At 47.5% G+C, this 15,733-nt stretch overlaps 6 protein-coding genes across 6 annotated transcripts; 2 read left to right on the forward strand and 4 right to left on the reverse strand.

Moving 5' to 3' along the window:
- The first annotated feature begins 13 nt into the window (after positions 1 to 13).
- On the forward strand, positions 14 to 2,094 carry EV420DRAFT_1513660 (uncharacterized protein). The gene is made up of 2 exons (XM_060471751.1): positions 14 to 655; positions 710 to 2,094. The coding sequence occupies exons 1-2, from the start codon at positions 78 to 80 to the stop codon at positions 1,992 to 1,994; spliced, it is 1,863 nt and encodes a 620-aa protein (XP_060336323.1). The 5' UTR covers positions 14 to 77; the 3' UTR covers positions 1,995 to 2,094.
- Positions 2,095 to 3,129, reverse strand: EV420DRAFT_1513661 (Translin). The gene is made up of 5 exons (XM_060471752.1): positions 3,033 to 3,129; positions 2,657 to 2,983; positions 2,453 to 2,600; positions 2,317 to 2,400; positions 2,095 to 2,268 (listed from the first exon to the last, which is right to left on the reverse strand). The coding sequence occupies exons 1-5, from the start codon at positions 3,114 to 3,116 to the stop codon at positions 2,111 to 2,113; spliced, it is 801 nt and encodes a 266-aa protein (XP_060336324.1). The 5' UTR covers positions 3,117 to 3,129; the 3' UTR covers positions 2,095 to 2,110.
- Positions 3,130 to 3,147: 18 nt separating this feature from the next.
- Positions 3,148 to 4,243, forward strand: EV420DRAFT_1513663 (uncharacterized protein). The gene is made up of 4 exons (XM_060471753.1): positions 3,148 to 3,387; positions 3,438 to 3,465; positions 3,514 to 3,815; positions 3,865 to 4,243. Exons 1-4 carry the CDS (start codon positions 3,185 to 3,187, stop codon positions 4,097 to 4,099), a joined length of 768 nt encoding a protein of 255 aa, XP_060336325.1. The 5' UTR covers positions 3,148 to 3,184; the 3' UTR covers positions 4,100 to 4,243.
- On the reverse strand, positions 4,244 to 12,652 carry EV420DRAFT_1513667 (uncharacterized protein). The gene is made up of 45 exons (XM_060471754.1): positions 12,322 to 12,652; positions 12,022 to 12,264; positions 11,853 to 11,970; positions 11,441 to 11,792; positions 11,288 to 11,389; positions 10,953 to 11,239; positions 10,813 to 10,855; positions 10,722 to 10,762; positions 10,470 to 10,670; positions 10,289 to 10,420; positions 10,220 to 10,237; positions 9,837 to 10,167; positions 9,480 to 9,782; positions 9,393 to 9,423; positions 9,329 to 9,341; positions 9,098 to 9,272; positions 8,981 to 9,039; positions 8,782 to 8,927; positions 8,624 to 8,728; positions 8,385 to 8,574; positions 8,288 to 8,337; positions 8,133 to 8,234; positions 7,956 to 8,075; positions 7,873 to 7,906; positions 7,692 to 7,824; positions 7,584 to 7,642; positions 7,494 to 7,533; positions 7,256 to 7,440; positions 7,045 to 7,206; positions 6,984 to 6,989; positions 6,743 to 6,936; positions 6,450 to 6,694; positions 6,281 to 6,400; positions 6,108 to 6,232; positions 5,789 to 6,058; positions 5,458 to 5,739; positions 5,383 to 5,407; positions 5,199 to 5,326; positions 5,111 to 5,150; positions 5,001 to 5,059; positions 4,897 to 4,952; positions 4,786 to 4,840; positions 4,541 to 4,732; positions 4,356 to 4,494; positions 4,244 to 4,300 (listed from the first exon to the last, which is right to left on the reverse strand). Exons 1-45 carry the CDS (start codon positions 12,585 to 12,587, stop codon positions 4,293 to 4,295), a joined length of 5,985 nt encoding a protein of 1,994 aa, XP_060336326.1. The 5' UTR covers positions 12,588 to 12,652; the 3' UTR covers positions 4,244 to 4,292.
- Positions 12,653 to 12,684: 32 nt separating this feature from the next.
- EV420DRAFT_1513671 (uncharacterized protein) lies at positions 12,685 to 13,981 on the reverse strand. The gene is made up of 3 exons (XM_060471755.1): positions 13,798 to 13,981; positions 13,558 to 13,747; positions 12,685 to 13,498 (listed from the first exon to the last, which is right to left on the reverse strand). Exons 1-3 carry the CDS (start codon positions 13,971 to 13,973, stop codon positions 12,809 to 12,811), a joined length of 1,056 nt encoding a protein of 351 aa, XP_060336327.1. The 5' UTR covers positions 13,974 to 13,981; the 3' UTR covers positions 12,685 to 12,808.
- Positions 13,982 to 14,020: 39 nt separating this feature from the next.
- EV420DRAFT_1513678 (uncharacterized protein) lies at positions 14,021 to 15,511 on the reverse strand. The gene is made up of 7 exons (XM_060471756.1): positions 15,000 to 15,511; positions 14,870 to 14,950; positions 14,758 to 14,817; positions 14,648 to 14,709; positions 14,510 to 14,598; positions 14,305 to 14,457; positions 14,021 to 14,245 (listed from the first exon to the last, which is right to left on the reverse strand). The coding sequence occupies exons 1-7, from the start codon at positions 15,173 to 15,175 to the stop codon at positions 14,120 to 14,122; spliced, it is 747 nt and encodes a 248-aa protein (XP_060336328.1). The 5' UTR covers positions 15,176 to 15,511; the 3' UTR covers positions 14,021 to 14,119.
- Between the last annotated feature and the right edge of the window lie 222 nt (positions 15,512 to 15,733).

Below are 15,733 nucleotides of genomic sequence, written 5' to 3' on the forward strand. Positions count from 1 at the left end.
TGGTCGCTTCCTGTCGAAGTTCCAACTTGCTCTGCTACCATCACTATCCAGTGCTACCTCCCGGTCAGCTCTGCGCCATGGATTTTCACTTTACACCATGTCTTGGTCAGAGTGTGCATGTACCTATTTCTCACCTGCACACGACCACTGCGGAATTGTGCTTTTCCGCTACCATCAATTCTAGTGACTACGAGCAACTCCGACAAGAGCAGGGAAAAGTACAACTCTGGTCGGATCTTCCGGCAAATGGTAGAAGGGCGGGAGATTGGGGTGAAATCGCCTTCCAGGAATCTACACCACTCGAAGACGACGAGCTGCCGTTGGGCTTGGACGCGGAGAACAGCGATAAGCACGTTCTGTCCCTCGTGGTGCCCATACCTTATGCTGCATACATCCATCGCCAATTCTCCTTCACGTATAGAATTGCGTATCCTTCAGGAGATATCAAGTGGCTAGGCTCGTTTGGTCACAATGGTTCTATTGTTATCGAAGACATACAGTCGGACGAGCGTGTCGGCCTATTAGGCGAGGGTTGGAGTCGTAATGATAAGGATGCACATGTATGGAATGCTGGCTGCGACGTTACGGAGAGCGTTCTGATAGCCAAAGCTTTCTATCCCAAGCACTGGAGTGTCTGGGCGGTGGGAGCAGATTCGTGGGTCTCTTTCTCGTCCTCTCAGGTGTATGCATTCCTTATTGTTTGCGTTAGACTTCTCTCTGAGCCCCAGAATGCCTGCCTACTCTTTCTCGTTCCAGTCATCCACGGGTCACTCATCCTTCTTCCTCAAACATTCGTTATGAGTGCCTCTCAAGGTACTACTCTCGCATTCACTCCTACCGGCGATATCATGGCTTCTGGAAGTGGTTCTGTTCATCTCGAATGCTTTGACAGATACGATTCAAGTGTGGCGGATTTCGTACGCCGAGCCTTCGCATATTGCTCCCTGACAAAGTGTCAGCTCTTGAGCACATCAGACCGACACGCAGTCGTGGCTTCTCCTCTCGATCAGTATCCCGTCGTTGCTGATGTTGTACCGCTCGGTACATCAATCCTACATTCTCAGGTATCCATTGAGTGGACTAAATTTACACCTTTGACCGCCGAACTTCCGCTGTCTCTTTTCTTACCTGGTACCTCCAGAGTACGTTTCTACGATTCTGCTGATCAGCAGCCCGAGAGCATTCGGTTCTCGGTTCCTCCTACAGGCGGCCAATTCATCCTGACACCACTCTATATTCTTGAAACCAAAAATTCACAAGAGTGTCAGTTAGCCTTCCTACAATCGCATCTATTAGTTCCATCTTCTTCGTTCGGCGATCGACAAATCCTTCCTACTCCTCCACCATCTCCTCTTCTACACCCTATTGCCCATCTCTCTCCAATCGAATCTCGGTTCAATGCTTCCAGCAATTCGATTTCTGAGATGGGCATCAGCAGCAGTGGGCGAGGCAGTCCTGATGTCTCCGATCCAGAAGCGACTGATGACAGCCTTTCCATCAGCAAAGGGCGGGGTATCATGTTATCTATAAAACATATCTTGGCGGCGATCAGTCTGTTCTTCTCGCTGCTGTTCCGCAAATTACTTGGTCGTAGCCCCCCGAGTACGCAAGCAATGGGCGATGTCGCAGAGGTAGAAGAGCAGAGTCGTCCCATCGACGAAACGACTCCCCTGTTGAACGACCGTAGTCACGGTCAGGGACCAAGCAGTGTAGACACTTCTACAGTTGAAACTACGGTGACAGCACGCCATACCCCACCTTCACCTCTTGCGTCAATATTTGTCGATTTCCTTGGCAGCGGAACAATCTCTTGCATTTTGCGAGATCCTATTGCATCCACGGTAGGCTTGTCGTTGTACAAGGATATTTCAATCCGGCTAGGTAGGAAATCCATTGAACCTCAGAATGTCCGAACGCTTTATGATGGGACCGTGCTGTTTGACCTTGAAACAGGCGCTACAAAACCAGGGCTTGCGGTTTTCACAACCGTCTAATATCTACAATATCTATAGTATCGTTCATTGCAATGTTGTTTGTACTGGTTACACAAATTGTATCATCGGGTTCCTTGTCGTACACAAAAATTATGCGGTTTCATACACCAAAAAATTTACGCTGTTTCATCGTCAAACTCGTCCTCGCTATCGGCATTTCTTCTTCTACTTCTTCGGTCACCCGAAGAATCGGAAAACGTCTGAGAAACAATGTCATCCAGCATCTCCGGAGGTAGATCGTATTCAGAGCTGCGAACTACGATGGCATATACAGCTAAAACTATGTCAGTACACACCGAGAATAGCACGTATTTTCACTGACCGTCTTCGATTTTTTGAAGTGATTGTGCTGTCACAGATTGCTTCTTTGACAAAAATCTGACATACGGCGTGAAGCCTTCAAAATCTATGGCGATGTATTGAGAATGGCAGAGGCGCCTCGTGTCCCATTCACTCACCAGCTTTGCAGTTCCTGACGAAACCCAAAGTATCCATAGCCTGCAATCGTCCGCCTCGTTTAGTCAAGCCAGAGATAGAATAGCGCATGAGTTCGCCTGTCAAGTCAGACAGGCCGAGCATATAGTCTGATATGGTCAAAGGAAAATACTGAAATAAAAGTCAGAGGGGCAATGACAGTTCCACAAGTCGCAATACATACGCACAGGTGCTCCCTCGGAATCACAGAGAGTCTGCTGCACCTGATCAAAGGTGATCAAAGTTCCATACTCGAGAAAATGTGAGAAGCTAAGCGCCTCGATGTATTCCTGTAGACCGGGCGAGACCTGACGCTGGTACCGCCAGAACCTATCACCGACAAGCTCCTCCTTCATATTAGCGTAGATTTTCTGAACCTGGCGAAGATTTTCATTGCCCCGTTTCGCTGCGCGTAAAGCGGGTGTTAGGCCCTCTGAAGCAGGTGCATCTTCGAGGACGACACGATGAAGGAGAAAGATGGCCTTTTTTGAAATATTGGTGATATCACGGCTAGCCTGGGACGAATATTAGGTGCAGTGCGACAAAGGTGGAGGAGGCAGTTGCCTTGATGAGACGCTCTCGCCGGTCATTATGCTCGTCGAGGTCCTGCCTGAAGGCGTCGAAGATAGCAGTGGTGGTGCTAGTCATGACGATACCGTCGGCAACCTACCGGATGTTTGTTATTTGGCCATATCTGAATTTCACTTCTGACTGCAATGGCCTTCGCGCCCAAGGCTGGCTGCCCATTGTGTAGCATAGTGAGCTCCGCAGTGCACGACCCTCTCATCTCGCCGCGCTCTCCCACCTCTGTTCGCGAAACGGACCAGCCAAAGATTTTGTGGAGAGACGACAACTTCACCGTGTATCGTGAAAAGGCAAATCCAGTGTCGAGCGCCGGACATGTAATAATCGCTTTCAAGTATGTCGTAGTTCTTCATGCTGGCTACAGGAATCTCACGACAGCTGCAGTCTCCATGTTCCCTCAATATATACCCTTGTATGTCGTGGCCCGACCCACTGCAGGCACCGTACTCATCTCTCCCAGTCATCCTCAGATTTACCCCTCCTGGTGAACCTCAAAAGTCTAGCCACACGATTCCTCAATTCTATGCTACCCTTGTCTTCGCCAGCAACGTCGCCGACTGGCGCAACCCCCCTGCACCTGACCTCGAGCAACTTTCGCATCGGATTCATCACGCCTCCGTTCAGAGATGGCAAGATCCCAGTGACCGACCATCTTCACGCCCATGCATACATTATGCCTGCTGATCTTATGGGCTGGTGGCGTGGCGTTGCATATGGTCCACTTGCCTGGTACGCTATAGATGACCTCATTGCAGAAATAAGGTATGCCCCCCCCCCACAAATTCTTCATTTCGTTTTCATCGTTTTCTAGAGAGTCTACCTCGAACAACCGCGTCAAGTCAGGCTACGATAATCGCAGAGTTGCTCCCATAGATTTCGTACCTTCAGCAGGTTCCAGAACAGGTACTGCCAGTGGCATCGAAACTACAGTTCAGGGTTTAGGTCGCCCTGACGCTGAGCTGGAAGCAGGCGAGGCGTCTCCTCTGAGCCTCTCGCCACAGATCTCGCCCTCTTCCCTTAATTTGTCTCCGCCCCTTCGTGTCTAGCTCTCATTGTCATTTGTATACTTCCTTGATACTGTTGTCATTCACTCGTCAGTTTCCAGCCTTTGTGTTTCTTAAGGAATAGCATTTCTTGTACTCGACGATACCTACATGGACCTAGTTTTGTGTGTTTATACAAGAAATACGTTAAATAAATTACGTATATGAACACATGGGGCATTAGATTCATAGCATATCATGCGTCTGTTGAGCGGAAGGTTAGTTTACGCTGAGAAGATGCACAGAGACATCTACTGACAATAAGAGGATCCCGTCAGCAATGTCGACAGAGCGGATAGTTGATCCTCATCAAATCGTTTTGAGTCTTCGTGCCAGGTATCTTGATGTGTCCGCTTGAAATTACTGGCACATTTGCGGACAGTAGTAGATATGGGTATCTACACACAGTTAGAGCATAATCACGACATGGAAAAAGGCACCGACAGGATCATATGTGTGTTCAGCCAGAATAGTAGTCAACAAATCAGGCATCCACTTTTCAACGGTGTAAGGGTAGGAATCCACCAATGCGCATATTCCAAGTATAGCCGCATGTCGCCGGCGTATCGCTGAGTTGTATTCGGGGTCCTGTCTACTCGGAATCCGACTATTCCTGGCTAGCTTGACGAAGCGATCCTACAGAGTGAAATGTCGGAGTGGACTGGTGAAAAGTACAACGATGTACCTACCTTCAAGATGAGCACACTCCTTCTAGGTGACAGTCGGAGTATACCAGACAGCGTGCTAAGAATGAAACATTTTAGTTAAGTCCATCATTATTGAAGCCGCTATACATATACGTAGCAGCCATCTCACGCACTTCCACCACTTCATCGTCCAAACATTGACAGAGAACCTGATGTTATATTAATGATTACTCGAGGTCTAAGTTAAGAAGACCCACTTCAAGAATTTCGACCACCTTGGCTTCGCTGATCAGAGGGACCTGGCGGAAATAGAATACTGAAAAACACTACGTTTCACTTCCCCGTGGAAAACACATGAATTACGCACCTTGGACGAGAGGCAGAGCTTTCAGCCGGACTTTCCAGGACTGGAAACCGTCAATATCTGCCACAAGACGAAATAACTGTATGCTGACCGGTGATGCCTGGATAGCTTCAAATATAGCATCCAGGATAGGATTTATCAGTGCCCTTGGAGGCGTCACACCGCACATTCTCACAAGAAGAACGTGTGCCCGGTTCGCGAGCTCGTCGTTGTCATTCACTAACAACGAAATGAGTACCAACAGAGGATCATTTCGGCTAAATATCCTTCCTTACCTTCGGTGAAACAGAAGAGCTCATGCTAAGAAATGAAATTAGGTGTGATGGGTTTGCACTCGCGGTGAAACATACCATGAGTGGTAGAATGTAATCGAAGACGGAGATGGCATGTGTATCGTGAACCGACTCGAACAACCACTTGCATACCATAACACCTACTCGGTCGTATTTGGACTGGAACGCACGAACACCGGGAATCCGTTCCTCCCGCCAAACTTTAAAGTTGTCGACAAGCTCCAGGATCCGCCGTTTGTGATATGTGCCTCGCATGCCCATAATGTCATAGTCTGCTGGAAGCATCCGACATTCTTTTACAAATACTTCAGTTGTGGGTACTGTGGGCCGGGGAGTACACTACATATGATATTAGTCTGGAGATCAGGAATACATCGGGTCTATTTACCTTGATCTTATCTGCAAAACAGAGAATTTCGGCGATATATGTCCGGACATCGTCATGTTCGCTGTATATTTCCTTCCAACATCGCTGAAGCACCTCGTCCATCCATGCGGAGAACTTCCAGCCAAGCTCTTCATAGCATGTCCTGAACAAAGATAGAATTTTGACAACGTCGAAGGACAGTTCAGCGTTGTAGTCCATCGTTTTGAACAACTCTAAGAGGTAGTCAAAAATGGGCTGCACTCGTCGAGGATCTTTTTTGTAAAATATGTACTAGGAAGCGTGAGTATCAGCACTACAGTTGTTTTTCAATGATACATACCTCCAAAAATGAAGTCCAGACAAGAAGGGTATCGGATTTCAGGTTTGTATTGATGATTTGCTTGATCAGTGGCTTGAACCAAGCCCATAACATCTTCTGCTTGTTCAACGGCCAATGTTTCGAACCTGGAACTGGTTTTAACAAAAAAAGGAAAGAGAAACGTTACTACATACCTCCAAGCACTCCAGCAATTAACTCCGCGGCCGCTCGCTGCTTGTCTGACTCTGGATCACTGATCAGAGCTTCTACTGTAGGTTTCAAGGCGGGAAGGGGGGCATCCTCAAGCACTTGGACTAGAAAGTTGTTCAGTGAGAGCACAGACAAGACGCCCTCCAAACGCACATATCGATTTAACGCAAGAGACGTTGTCTTGGGTTAACGAGACCTCGTGATTTTCTTCTGAGAAGTACGTTGAAAGGTTCTTCCAGTATGATGGATCTGTAGTCACTGATCTCAGTGCTTTGATGGCCTCTTGGCTAGATGGATCCCATGGCTGAAATGTCGACTTGACGGCGTCTGGTGGTCTGTAGAGACCGATACGTGTACTCCAAGCCACCCAGCCTTGGAGGAACATGTCTAGAAATATCCTAACAAGAGAGTGAGTGCGGAACTTGAGGCATTACAATGAATCCTACGGTTGTTTTTGGCTCCATTGAAACGGAACTTTGTAGGCGGCTAGAAACTTTGATGTTAAAGCCTGAGATGGATGGACGACAATCTGTTCTTTCAATGGATTTGTGCTTCTAGCCAGGAACAGGTCTACTGGATTAGAACACAAGGTGCGTAATTTGAGGTTCCTCAAACTCTTCATGACAGAACGTTGAGCATACTAATTGGTGGTCAGTAAAGCTTTTGGTCGTGGGAGGCTTGACATACGTAGCGCTGCAAACAATAGGTAGTTAATATACCATGTTTTGAAGAAGGAAATAAAACATACGACACTTGGATGGCTATGATGAGTTCGCTCTACAAAGAACCGGATTTGCTCCGGAGTCAAAGGCATGTCACGCCTAAGGAGTGTACGCAAACATCGAATGGCTGCAATTTCATATCGCCAATGTGTCTTGGGAGAAGTGGCAATTTTCATGACTTCCGAGGTCTGAAGATGTCAGTGAGACTCTAAGAAATGGGGCAAAAAGGTGACATACTGTGTGCTCAGCTGCTTCATTCATAAGGCGCACTCGCTTTATTCTAGCTTGCCGACAACGGTTCGTGATGTCTGCCTCCTTGGCGTCATAGGGTAGCATGGATTTAATACGTTTGATGGCTCTTTCCAATGCTGGACATGAAACATCGTAAACAAGGTAGCAGGGCTCAACAAAACTTGTGATGCCTGCAAAATGTTGAAAGTGCTGCCCGTGATGAAGTGGTATCTAAAGGACTCACAATTCTCGGAAACTGCTGAGACACAATCTTGGATGGAAGGCTACACCAACCTGGTTAAGAGACAACTTATGAATGTGTAGAGAGACTAACCTTTTCATTATGTTGACAGCATAAAAGCTTCGGCACTAAAGTAGCAGCTAGGACCGGCTCTGAATGAAAATGTCAACATTAACCTGTGAACGGCAATGTATAACTAACCAGAAATCGCGTATCGCCCAAAGGAAGGGAAATTCAAAGTCCAAAGTGCTCCCTTCATTCGGTCATCATCGGTGTCGGGCTCTAAAGACTTGTAGAGCGCTGGAAGGGCTCGTCGACGAACACCATCGTAGAGCTGTTAATAGTTATACACATTATCGACTATAATAAGCAGGCGGCGTACTCCACACATGCTTTCGAGCAAATTTTGGCTGGCCCTGACCAACTCGTTAGTCGGTCTTACCCATAAAAAGCTGCGTGACTCACTCTCTTATGACTGAGTAATGCCAAACAGACCATTCGACGAGGTCATCGATTAAGCTATCTTCAAGCTGGCCTCTAAGACGTTCCAATGAATTCCAACGTAGCCTCGCGGCATGCTGATACCTATATTCAAGTCAAGTCTGTAATGGTGTATATAAACAAGGTTGGCGCAAGTCTGACCTAGCTTTGCGGACGTAAACTGCCCGGGGCCACACTTTTTGTCTTGCATACTGACGGGAGACGTTCTTTTCCGAATTAAACTGATCTTCGTTCAGAAAGAAACTACAAGGGAGAACGTGAGGCTATCATTGCCGGTCAACGACAATGAAAGTCACCTGTCTCTACTGTCTCCATACTCAAGCAGGTAGGCTCGGAAAGCTTGTATCTGTTAAGATGTCAGCTTTGTGAGGCGAGCATTCGGGCAGGACATACAAGTGTGTAAACAGCATCAACACTATTCTCTTCCCCTTGCTGACGTAGAGATATGGACGCGTTGTGCAAGAAGACCCCGAATCTGTGTCTGAAACCGCGAATATACGTATAACGAGGGTCGCTGGGATTTGTCAAGCAAAATCCGGCATTCTTTGGTTCTACCGACGCCAACATCTCGGGGATCTCATCTCTACCCGAAGGTTAAACAAGGTATGCTGATGTGCGATATCGACACCTACAGAATATCACTTGTTTGCCAAGAAGCCTGAATATCGTCCTCGGAGAGGTATTCCTTCGCTATAGTGGGCACCCCTGAAAAGGCGTTCCGAATGAGAGTAAGATGGCTATTATTGAGTTAAGAACACAAATCATGATCCTGTATAAAGTGAGAACTAACCGACAAAAATCGTTACGCCACACAGCATCACGAGGAACTTCTGGCAGCAACAATTCTTCAAGACATGACAAAGCGGGCTCGACCAGTTCTCGGAAAATTTGAAGGGCGAAATCAATTTCCTCCGCATTCGGAACATGCCATGACACCTGCAGAAACGTGTGAATGATGACAGAGTAGCCCTGACAACTTATAAACGCACCTCAATCTCCTCGGGCTTGTAGAGTTTGCCCCAGTGACGATGGTGGTTCCACCGAAATTCTACCAAGAACATGTCATCAGAATCGGTAAATATACCGCAACATCGTTAAGAATGTACCGTCACTCTTCCATTCATCTGGATTTACAAATTTGTTCTCCAAAGGATATGTGTGGGTGAGTGTTAAAAGCATGCTCGACAACATTTTTCCCAACCAAGAGTAACCGCGTTTTGAGTACGTCTTGGAATGCAACAATTGAAGTAAAGACATCAATTCATCCTTATATTTCAATATCTGTAACGGTTAATGGTAGGTTTTAGAGAGGAAGCTAACTGTGAAACGACGCTTACCGCCTTGCCGTCACTAGAAATCGCTTATGAGCACAAATGAATCATAAAGCATGCAGCGACTCACTTGTACACAGTACCCCGCAAAATGGCCAAATCTAGATCGATTATCTCATGTCAGGTACGCCATCGTTGTGAATATTGCTAGACGTACTCCAATGCAAAGTAGCGTCCGAGGGAATAGGCGTCGAGTCTGAAGTCGTTCTAAGCGACGAAGCACCATTCTCCAACTCCGTCCGGATATTCCGAGAGCAAAATGGTAGAAACCTCGCCAAGGTTTTGGCGGGATCTGCATTAGCTATGCACTCAACTAACTGATGAACAGCTCGAACGGCGTTGGGTCGGACATTTGTACTCGCGTAGTCAAAGACCATATTAAGGACGAGATCAAACAGCGGCTCCGACAGATGGACGCAGATTTGACTGCAAGCGCCGGCGACAGCGTCCACCACCTGCACTGTAAATAAAACGTGAGCTACGGAACAACTCCCAGCCGGAATAAACTGCAGACCTTCAACGGCCCCTCCAGACGACCCGTTTGGACCTTCATCGGGCAGATTCTCAAGCAGCTGTATCACACGACGAATGAAACTTGAAACCCAGTCAGCGAAATTTCCTGTGGCATCCCTCAACAGCGTATCTTCGTCTTCGTTGGAGAGCCTCGGCTCTTCGTCAACAAGGTCAGAAGATTCACCGTTAGCAAAAGACGGCCAAGTCAAGTTTGTCCGAGTGGATATAGTGGCTTCAATGTCTGGGGCACTGGACATCTGATCTTCGCCCATCGTCAGGTCACCGAACTTGATATACTGAGATATTTCCACCAAGAAAGCTGTCGTGCAAAGCTGTAATCGTGTGAAATTCAAATAATGCGTATATTGAACTTTTAGGTCTCACCGTTTTTGAAGGATCATTCTACGTCACAGTTAAGGTCAGTCCCATGCAGTGATGTATAATGGAACGCACCAGATCGATACCAGGGATCAGGAGCTGTAGTATGGGTACAAGGTACTTGCCTCCCGGATAATAGACCTCGCGAGAAACGATAGCTGGGGCAACAGCACCCAAGGCTTTTATGACGGCAATCGTCCTTTGAGTCTGACAACACGTATGGATACAGGTAACCCTGGATGATGTGGAAACACACCTCGACAAGCGCCTCGAGCGAAGGCACTGCACGCTGAAGAACGGGATGTAATATGAGGTCAGGTTCCATGACACTCATAGACTTCAAACAGCTCTGGATGTTAGAGACAGTATTACTATCTTGTGAGAACATTGCCAGAAGGGCTACAGTTCTCAAACACTTGACGAGTTCTCGTTTCATACTTCTTGTCAGCCTTCGGTTCTAACCCTTTCGATTGGGATCAGGCGCTCACTACATTGAAGAGTTACGAACCAATGGAGTTTTGCAATCGGATTGTTGTTCCTCATGCCATCCTGACCACACTATGAGACCGAAGATCGTTGAAGAAAAATATGTTCCTTACGCTTGTTGAAATCGTAGACAATATATTTGATGAAAGCGCTCAGCTAAACAAAATGTAATCAGCACGAAATGTACTTTCAAAAACATCATATATGCATGTGGCAATGCGACGAAAACGTTCAGAGTCAGCGGAATACGTACATCGGTAGTCCACGCCCCAGAGTTTGATGGATGGAAGAAGCTTTCAGTCGATGCGATCAACTTGGCTAGAGAATCCAATGCCTTCGATCCAGCAAGATATGTTTTTCCTTTAGATGGCGCGGTTTTCCCCAGAGGAACAGACAGAAATTCTTTCAAAGTACTAGACTGAATTTGCGGTGTGTTCATTCCAGATGGCAATGGCGTCATCAGAGGCGTGGGTGCCGTGGACGAAGGGCCGGGGAAACCATCCGGAGCCATTGAGTAGACAATGATACGGGCCAGAGACGCTGAGACCATTTTTAGCCAAGCACGTACAATGTCCACGAATGACATACGTATTCTCCAGTTAGCTTTAGGCAGACGGCCTATCTCGAATCCCATCTGGTTGTCCGCAGTTGGTGCCGTGCTTAGAGAGCCAGTGTCGGCCAGAGGTATCTCTGTGGGATTTATTAGCTCCGCTGTACCAGGATCGAGCGCGGAATTCGTACCCATCGACGCAAGACATTTACACATCAACAGGCCCCATTCATGTTCAGTGAATATACCCACGTCTTTGTAAAGACCATGCCAGACATCATCTTCCTTCAGATCATCTTGTGACCACCTTGGCCGTTGCTCTCCTTCAGACCTCTCGTCGTCAGGTATCTCCGTAATCTTACGAGGGTCACTGACTTCAGGTGAAACGTGCATTTCCGTCAATTTGGAAAGAAAATGCAACATCCTTTCATCGTAGGCGTAGGAGTTTATTGATTCCCACATCCGAAGAAGCATAGGGAGATACGATTGGGGATGGGTTAATGGAAGGAAGGTAAGAAGGTAATATTGTGAAGACAATATGCTCTGGAGGGCAATCATGGACGTGAGTATATGCATAAGAACAGCTGGCAACGATAAACCTACATCCAGGTCAGTCCCGTTGAACTGAGGGACGAAAGTGGAGAGCATTTCATCGATAGCAGCGGGATGAAAGAACTTTCGAGAATTCTCTGCCATGTAGCCCATACACCACGACAGCTGCCTAATAACGCGTCGTCAGTGCTCGCACCTGGCTAGCAAAGCCCAGACATACGTATACTCAAACTGCCTCCGGCTCAAGAAGAGGTCTTGCTTCAGTATGTCGTATATGGGCTTCCACGGTAGACGCATATCTTCGATAGAAATTCGCTTCTTCGACTTTGTTAAAAGCTTGAACGCATCTGAACACGTCGCCACCATTTGAGTGGACATGCCCGGTATCGTGCTAACATAAAAATAGATCTTGGCAAGACGAATCCTCTTCTCCTTGGGAATGGGATACTTGAGCATGGTCCAGCTGAAACACGACATGGAATTTATTAGCAGACGCGACAAAAGATGAAACAATACGCACTAGTAGCTGAGCATACTGTCCCACTGCAGGAGCCCAACATCATAATCTCTCGCCTCAACGCATTGCACAATGCGAAGAATGATGAAATCGAGGAGTTCCATCATACTTGAGGTCGATTCGATAGCGTAAGGGAGCGATTTTGCGTAGCATTTGAGTTTGTGGAGGTCATGGTCGCTGAGGACGCGGCTGTCATTAATGTCATCCGAGAAAGAAGATTTTGAAGAGGATTTGGTGATGTAGAGAGAAGAGATATCTGGCACTGTCATGGGGAAGGCGAAGAAAGAAATCGGGAGAAGGCTGCTGAAACGAGCGGGGTTACGTCCGCTCTTGGTCAATTGGTCAGCGAGGTCTCACTGTCGGAAACTTTGCTCAACGTGACAACCGCTAGAGAGCAGTCTGGCAATAATAGATTGACAGAACGGATTTACAGCCATATACTACTAATAACAGCGGAGCAGACATAGAAGTCGAGCAAATCCAGAAAATCCTACGGAACCGCCATCAACGCCGCGTCCTGCAATTCTTTCAAGGCTCTCTCCCGTACCATCTGCCAGACTCCGTTTCTCTGGGCCTTAATCTCCCCCAATCCTTCCCGGATCTCCTGCAGACGCTCGACATATTCTCTGCCGTCGTCTTGCAGTTCTCGCAGGACGCCGATGGAGCGTTCAAGATTATCTTGCTGCGTTTCCGGCGACGCGAAATGTGAGGGTTCGTGTACCGGCGGCTCACCAGAATATGTGAACAAGAACAACTTGTGGATAGGTGGTGTAAGGTCTGGTGCACGAGCAATTCTCCTGGCCCTGTCCACATCTTCAGGACTATCGCCATCTTCGTCTTCGCGTTTCGTCACGACAGAGGTATCAGTGGGCCCCGGCTCCGCGTCCTCGCTGATGACTTCCCATAGACGACCCAATGCCTTCTTCATGTTTGCTTCGCCTTCAATAAGACTATTTGTGGATTGCTCGAGTTCTTCGAGGAGGCTGGACCTGAATGTATGTGTCACGGCCTTGTCCATGACAAATGACGAGTAACTATAGTGCTGGGACGTCGGCGGCGGGTAAGGTGAAGTAAGAGGAGGCGATGAAGAACGTAATAAATGAGGAAGAGTGGGAGGCGATGGGGATCGTTTTGTTTGCGGTAGCAGCTGCTTTAGACGCTTCCGAGCGCGCTCTTCCGCCTGTCAAGTAGTAGAAAAATGAATATAGAGCTTCACCCTGAACATTTTTGTTTGCGCACCTGCCATTCTTCCATGCCTGGGCCCCATGCGCTCAGTTTTCCTCGTCGCACCCATCGTGCACCTTTCACGTCTTTCTTGCCCCAGTTACCTAGAGCTGTGCCTGCAGCCAAATCCTCAGAATCCGAATCGTGTCCATAAGCGGGATAAAACCAAGCATTTTGATCGCTGAGTGGCAGTAGGTCTTGAATTCTGTGGCAAGTGATTGAGTGGTGGGACGTATTATCAAAGAAACGGCGTACGAATTGTCTTCTGACGGCCCCAAACGAGGACGTTTATGTCCGTTCATATTAGGAGGTATATGCTGACGACTGGCTGGACGCGGCGGTAGATGATTTGGATGCGACAAGTCCGACATGGCTCTGCTCAACCAGTGCCAAGTTCCTTTCCCGAGTCCCCGCCGGCAATCGGTCGGCATCTCAACTATTTGCCGAGCCCATAATTGGAAACGCCGTTTTGAGAAGTGGCATCTCTCGTCGCACTAGTGCAGAAGTTACATATATCTAATAATTAGACTAATTTTACGATAAAAAAACCAATAAATCACAGACACGGAACAAGCTATCAAGTAAAATATTCGGCGTATGAAGAAGGGGGGAGTTCGCAAGGCCATTCACCACTTCTAATGCATCCTTCGAACATGTCTTCACATGATCTGAAGAGGTCTATAACCGCTCTTGCGGTTTCAAGCTGTGAAATGAAGGAATCAAGGGTCCAGGTCTCTCGCAGTTCTAAGGGGGGTTGCATACCGAATCCTCGTATTGTAGCCCGATATTGCGTCCCATGAACAAGTTTACAAGCAATGGTAGTTCGACGACTGTTGAAGATTTTAGCTTTTGGCGCAGGGGCAGGAATAGGGCAAGGTCTCTTGTTGCAATAGCTGGATGTGTCAGTCCAAGGACCTAGTATCGATCGCGTCAACTACGGCGTAGACAACACAAGATGATAGAGTACTGATAAGAAGTCCCATAGACGATGGCCCACTATGATTTTATCTCGAATGATGGAAGAGACACGTGTTTGAACCTCTTGTAGAGTAGGCGCTGTTTGAATGTCAACTAAAGAAACAAGTAGGACCCTGGACGAACTGACCGCCCATGAAGGTCGATGGACTGAAGCCAGTTTCCTCCGTTCTGTAGTTTTCCACTTGATGCCTAAGTCGTCATCAGAGCCAATAGAGTAGAACATTGAAAGCATCCTACGTCGGTCGAACAAGGGTGTCTAAAAGGATTCGGCCCCGATAATCCGTAAGGGAAACGCGCCTGATGGTATTGATCAGAAGCAAGAGACCATATGACCCAACTGTTCACATACGCGACCATAGGTATTTGCTTGAGAGTGTCCTGGATTCTAATCGTTCCCATATACACATGGAGTTGTGAAACCGCGACATAACTGCAGACCATCAGCAGGGGATATGAGGGGGGAGCATCCAAGAAGGTACCTTTGTGCTGGGAAATAACGCTGCCTTGATGGCTCAGACGCGTCGATGTAACGAACAGCACTAGGCCCGGCTTGCGAATTATGCGAATTGCCTCTCGGAAACGAAGACCTTGAACAAGGCAGAAGCAGAGTGTTAAAACGATTAATGAGACTTTGAGAGCAAAGAGGTTGATACATTGTACTTCGAAATAGAGATAAGGAGCATTACCAGCAAACAAGAAAGAGGGACCATCAACGACAAGGTGTATCTTTGAGCATTTGAAAACAAGGACATCAAGCAAGATTTCGTATCAGCGATGGGGATTGGAGCAAGAAGTAAAGAACCGTCGTTTGACGGACCTGACGTGACACCAACTGGAGAACGAGCCCTTCATCAAAAGTCGCGTAGTGGGGAGCCTGGCTAGGGACATATTCAGGGGATCGATATCTATCTCATGCCAGGAACGAAATGAGGCAGCAGGTAGATTAGGGTTCCGGTTTTCAGTCACGTCGCTTCCGGACATTCGAACGATGCTTGACTATGCCATATAAAAGCAGTATTAGGGCCCTTCAACGTTTTGACAGGTACAAGAAGCCAAGAAATAGAAGGGGCGCTCCGATTGATGGAGGCAATACAGAATCTTTTCGTTTCATTTCAATTGGTGTCCGAGATGAGCTCCCGCAAAACGATCTTGAGCCAACCACCACATAATACAGTGACGTCTAATGGTAAACACATACACTTATTCATAATTA

This window comes from Desarmillaria tabescens (genome assembly GCF_030435595.1).
Source record: "Desarmillaria tabescens strain CCBAS 213 chromosome Unknown EV420scaffold_5, whole genome shotgun sequence".
In the NCBI taxonomy this organism is placed as follows: domain Eukaryota; kingdom Fungi; phylum Basidiomycota; class Agaricomycetes; order Agaricales; family Physalacriaceae; genus Desarmillaria; species Desarmillaria tabescens.

Bases quoted from the DNA above. Each gene is read 5' to 3' on its own strand.
- EV420DRAFT_1513667 (XM_060471754.1), bottom strand. From the start codon at position 12,587: ATGACAGTGCCAGATATCTCTTCTCTCTACATCACCAAATCCTCTTCA. The intron at 5,327-5,382 runs GTAAGGAAGGAT...TTTCGTTGTTAG, and splicing joins GCTCTTCTGTTTCACCGAAG to TGAATGACAACGACGAGCTC. The intron at 4,495-4,540 runs GTCGGTGCCTTT...AACTGTGTGTAG, and splicing joins CTGAACACACATATGATCCT to ATACCCATATCTACTACTGT.
- EV420DRAFT_1513678 (XM_060471756.1), bottom strand. From the start codon at position 15,175: ATGTATCAACCTCTTTGCTCTCAAAGTCTCATTAATCGTTTTAACACT. The intron at 14,951-14,999 runs GTACCTTCTTGG...GATGGTCTGCAG, and splicing joins CGTTATTTCCCAGCACAAAG to TTATGTCGCGGTTTCACAAC. The intron at 14,710-14,757 runs GTAGGATGCTTT...ATGACGACTTAG, and splicing joins GACACCCTTGTTCGACCGAC to GCATCAAGTGGAAAACTACA.
- EV420DRAFT_1513660 (XM_060471751.1), top strand. From the start codon at position 78: ATGGATTTTCACTTTACACCATGTCTTGGTCAGAGTGTGCATGTACCT. The intron at 656-709 runs GTGGGTCTCTTT...TGTTTGCGTTAG, and splicing joins TGGGCGGTGGGAGCAGATTC to ACTTCTCTCTGAGCCCCAGA.
- EV420DRAFT_1513661 (XM_060471752.1), bottom strand. From the start codon at position 3,116: ATGACTAGCACCACCACTGCTATCTTCGACGCCTTCAGGCAGGACCTC. The intron at 2,984-3,032 runs GCAACTGCCTCC...TATTCGTCCCAG, and splicing joins GGCGAGAGCGTCTCATCAAG to GCTAGCCGTGATATCACCAA. The intron at 2,401-2,452 runs GTGAGTGAATGG...ACATCGCCATAG, and splicing joins CGTCAGGAACTGCAAAGCTG to ATTTTGAAGGCTTCACGCCG.
- EV420DRAFT_1513663 (XM_060471753.1), top strand. From the start codon at position 3,185: ATGGCCTTCGCGCCCAAGGCTGGCTGCCCATTGTGTAGCATAGTGAGC. The intron at 3,466-3,513 runs GTATGTCGTGGC...CATCTCTCCCAG, and splicing joins TTCCCTCAATATATACCCTT to TCATCCTCAGATTTACCCCT. The intron at 3,816-3,864 runs GTATGCCCCCCC...ATCGTTTTCTAG, and splicing joins GACCTCATTGCAGAAATAAG to AGAGTCTACCTCGAACAACC.
- EV420DRAFT_1513671 (XM_060471755.1), bottom strand. From the start codon at position 13,973: ATGCCGACCGATTGCCGGCGGGGACTCGGGAAAGGAACTTGGCACTGG. The intron at 13,748-13,797 runs GTACGCCGTTTC...CACTTGCCACAG, and splicing joins GGGCCGTCAGAAGACAATTC to AATTCAAGACCTACTGCCAC. The intron at 13,499-13,557 runs GTGCGCAAACAA...ACTACTTGACAG, and splicing joins CAGGCATGGAAGAATGGCAG to GCGGAAGAGCGCGCTCGGAA.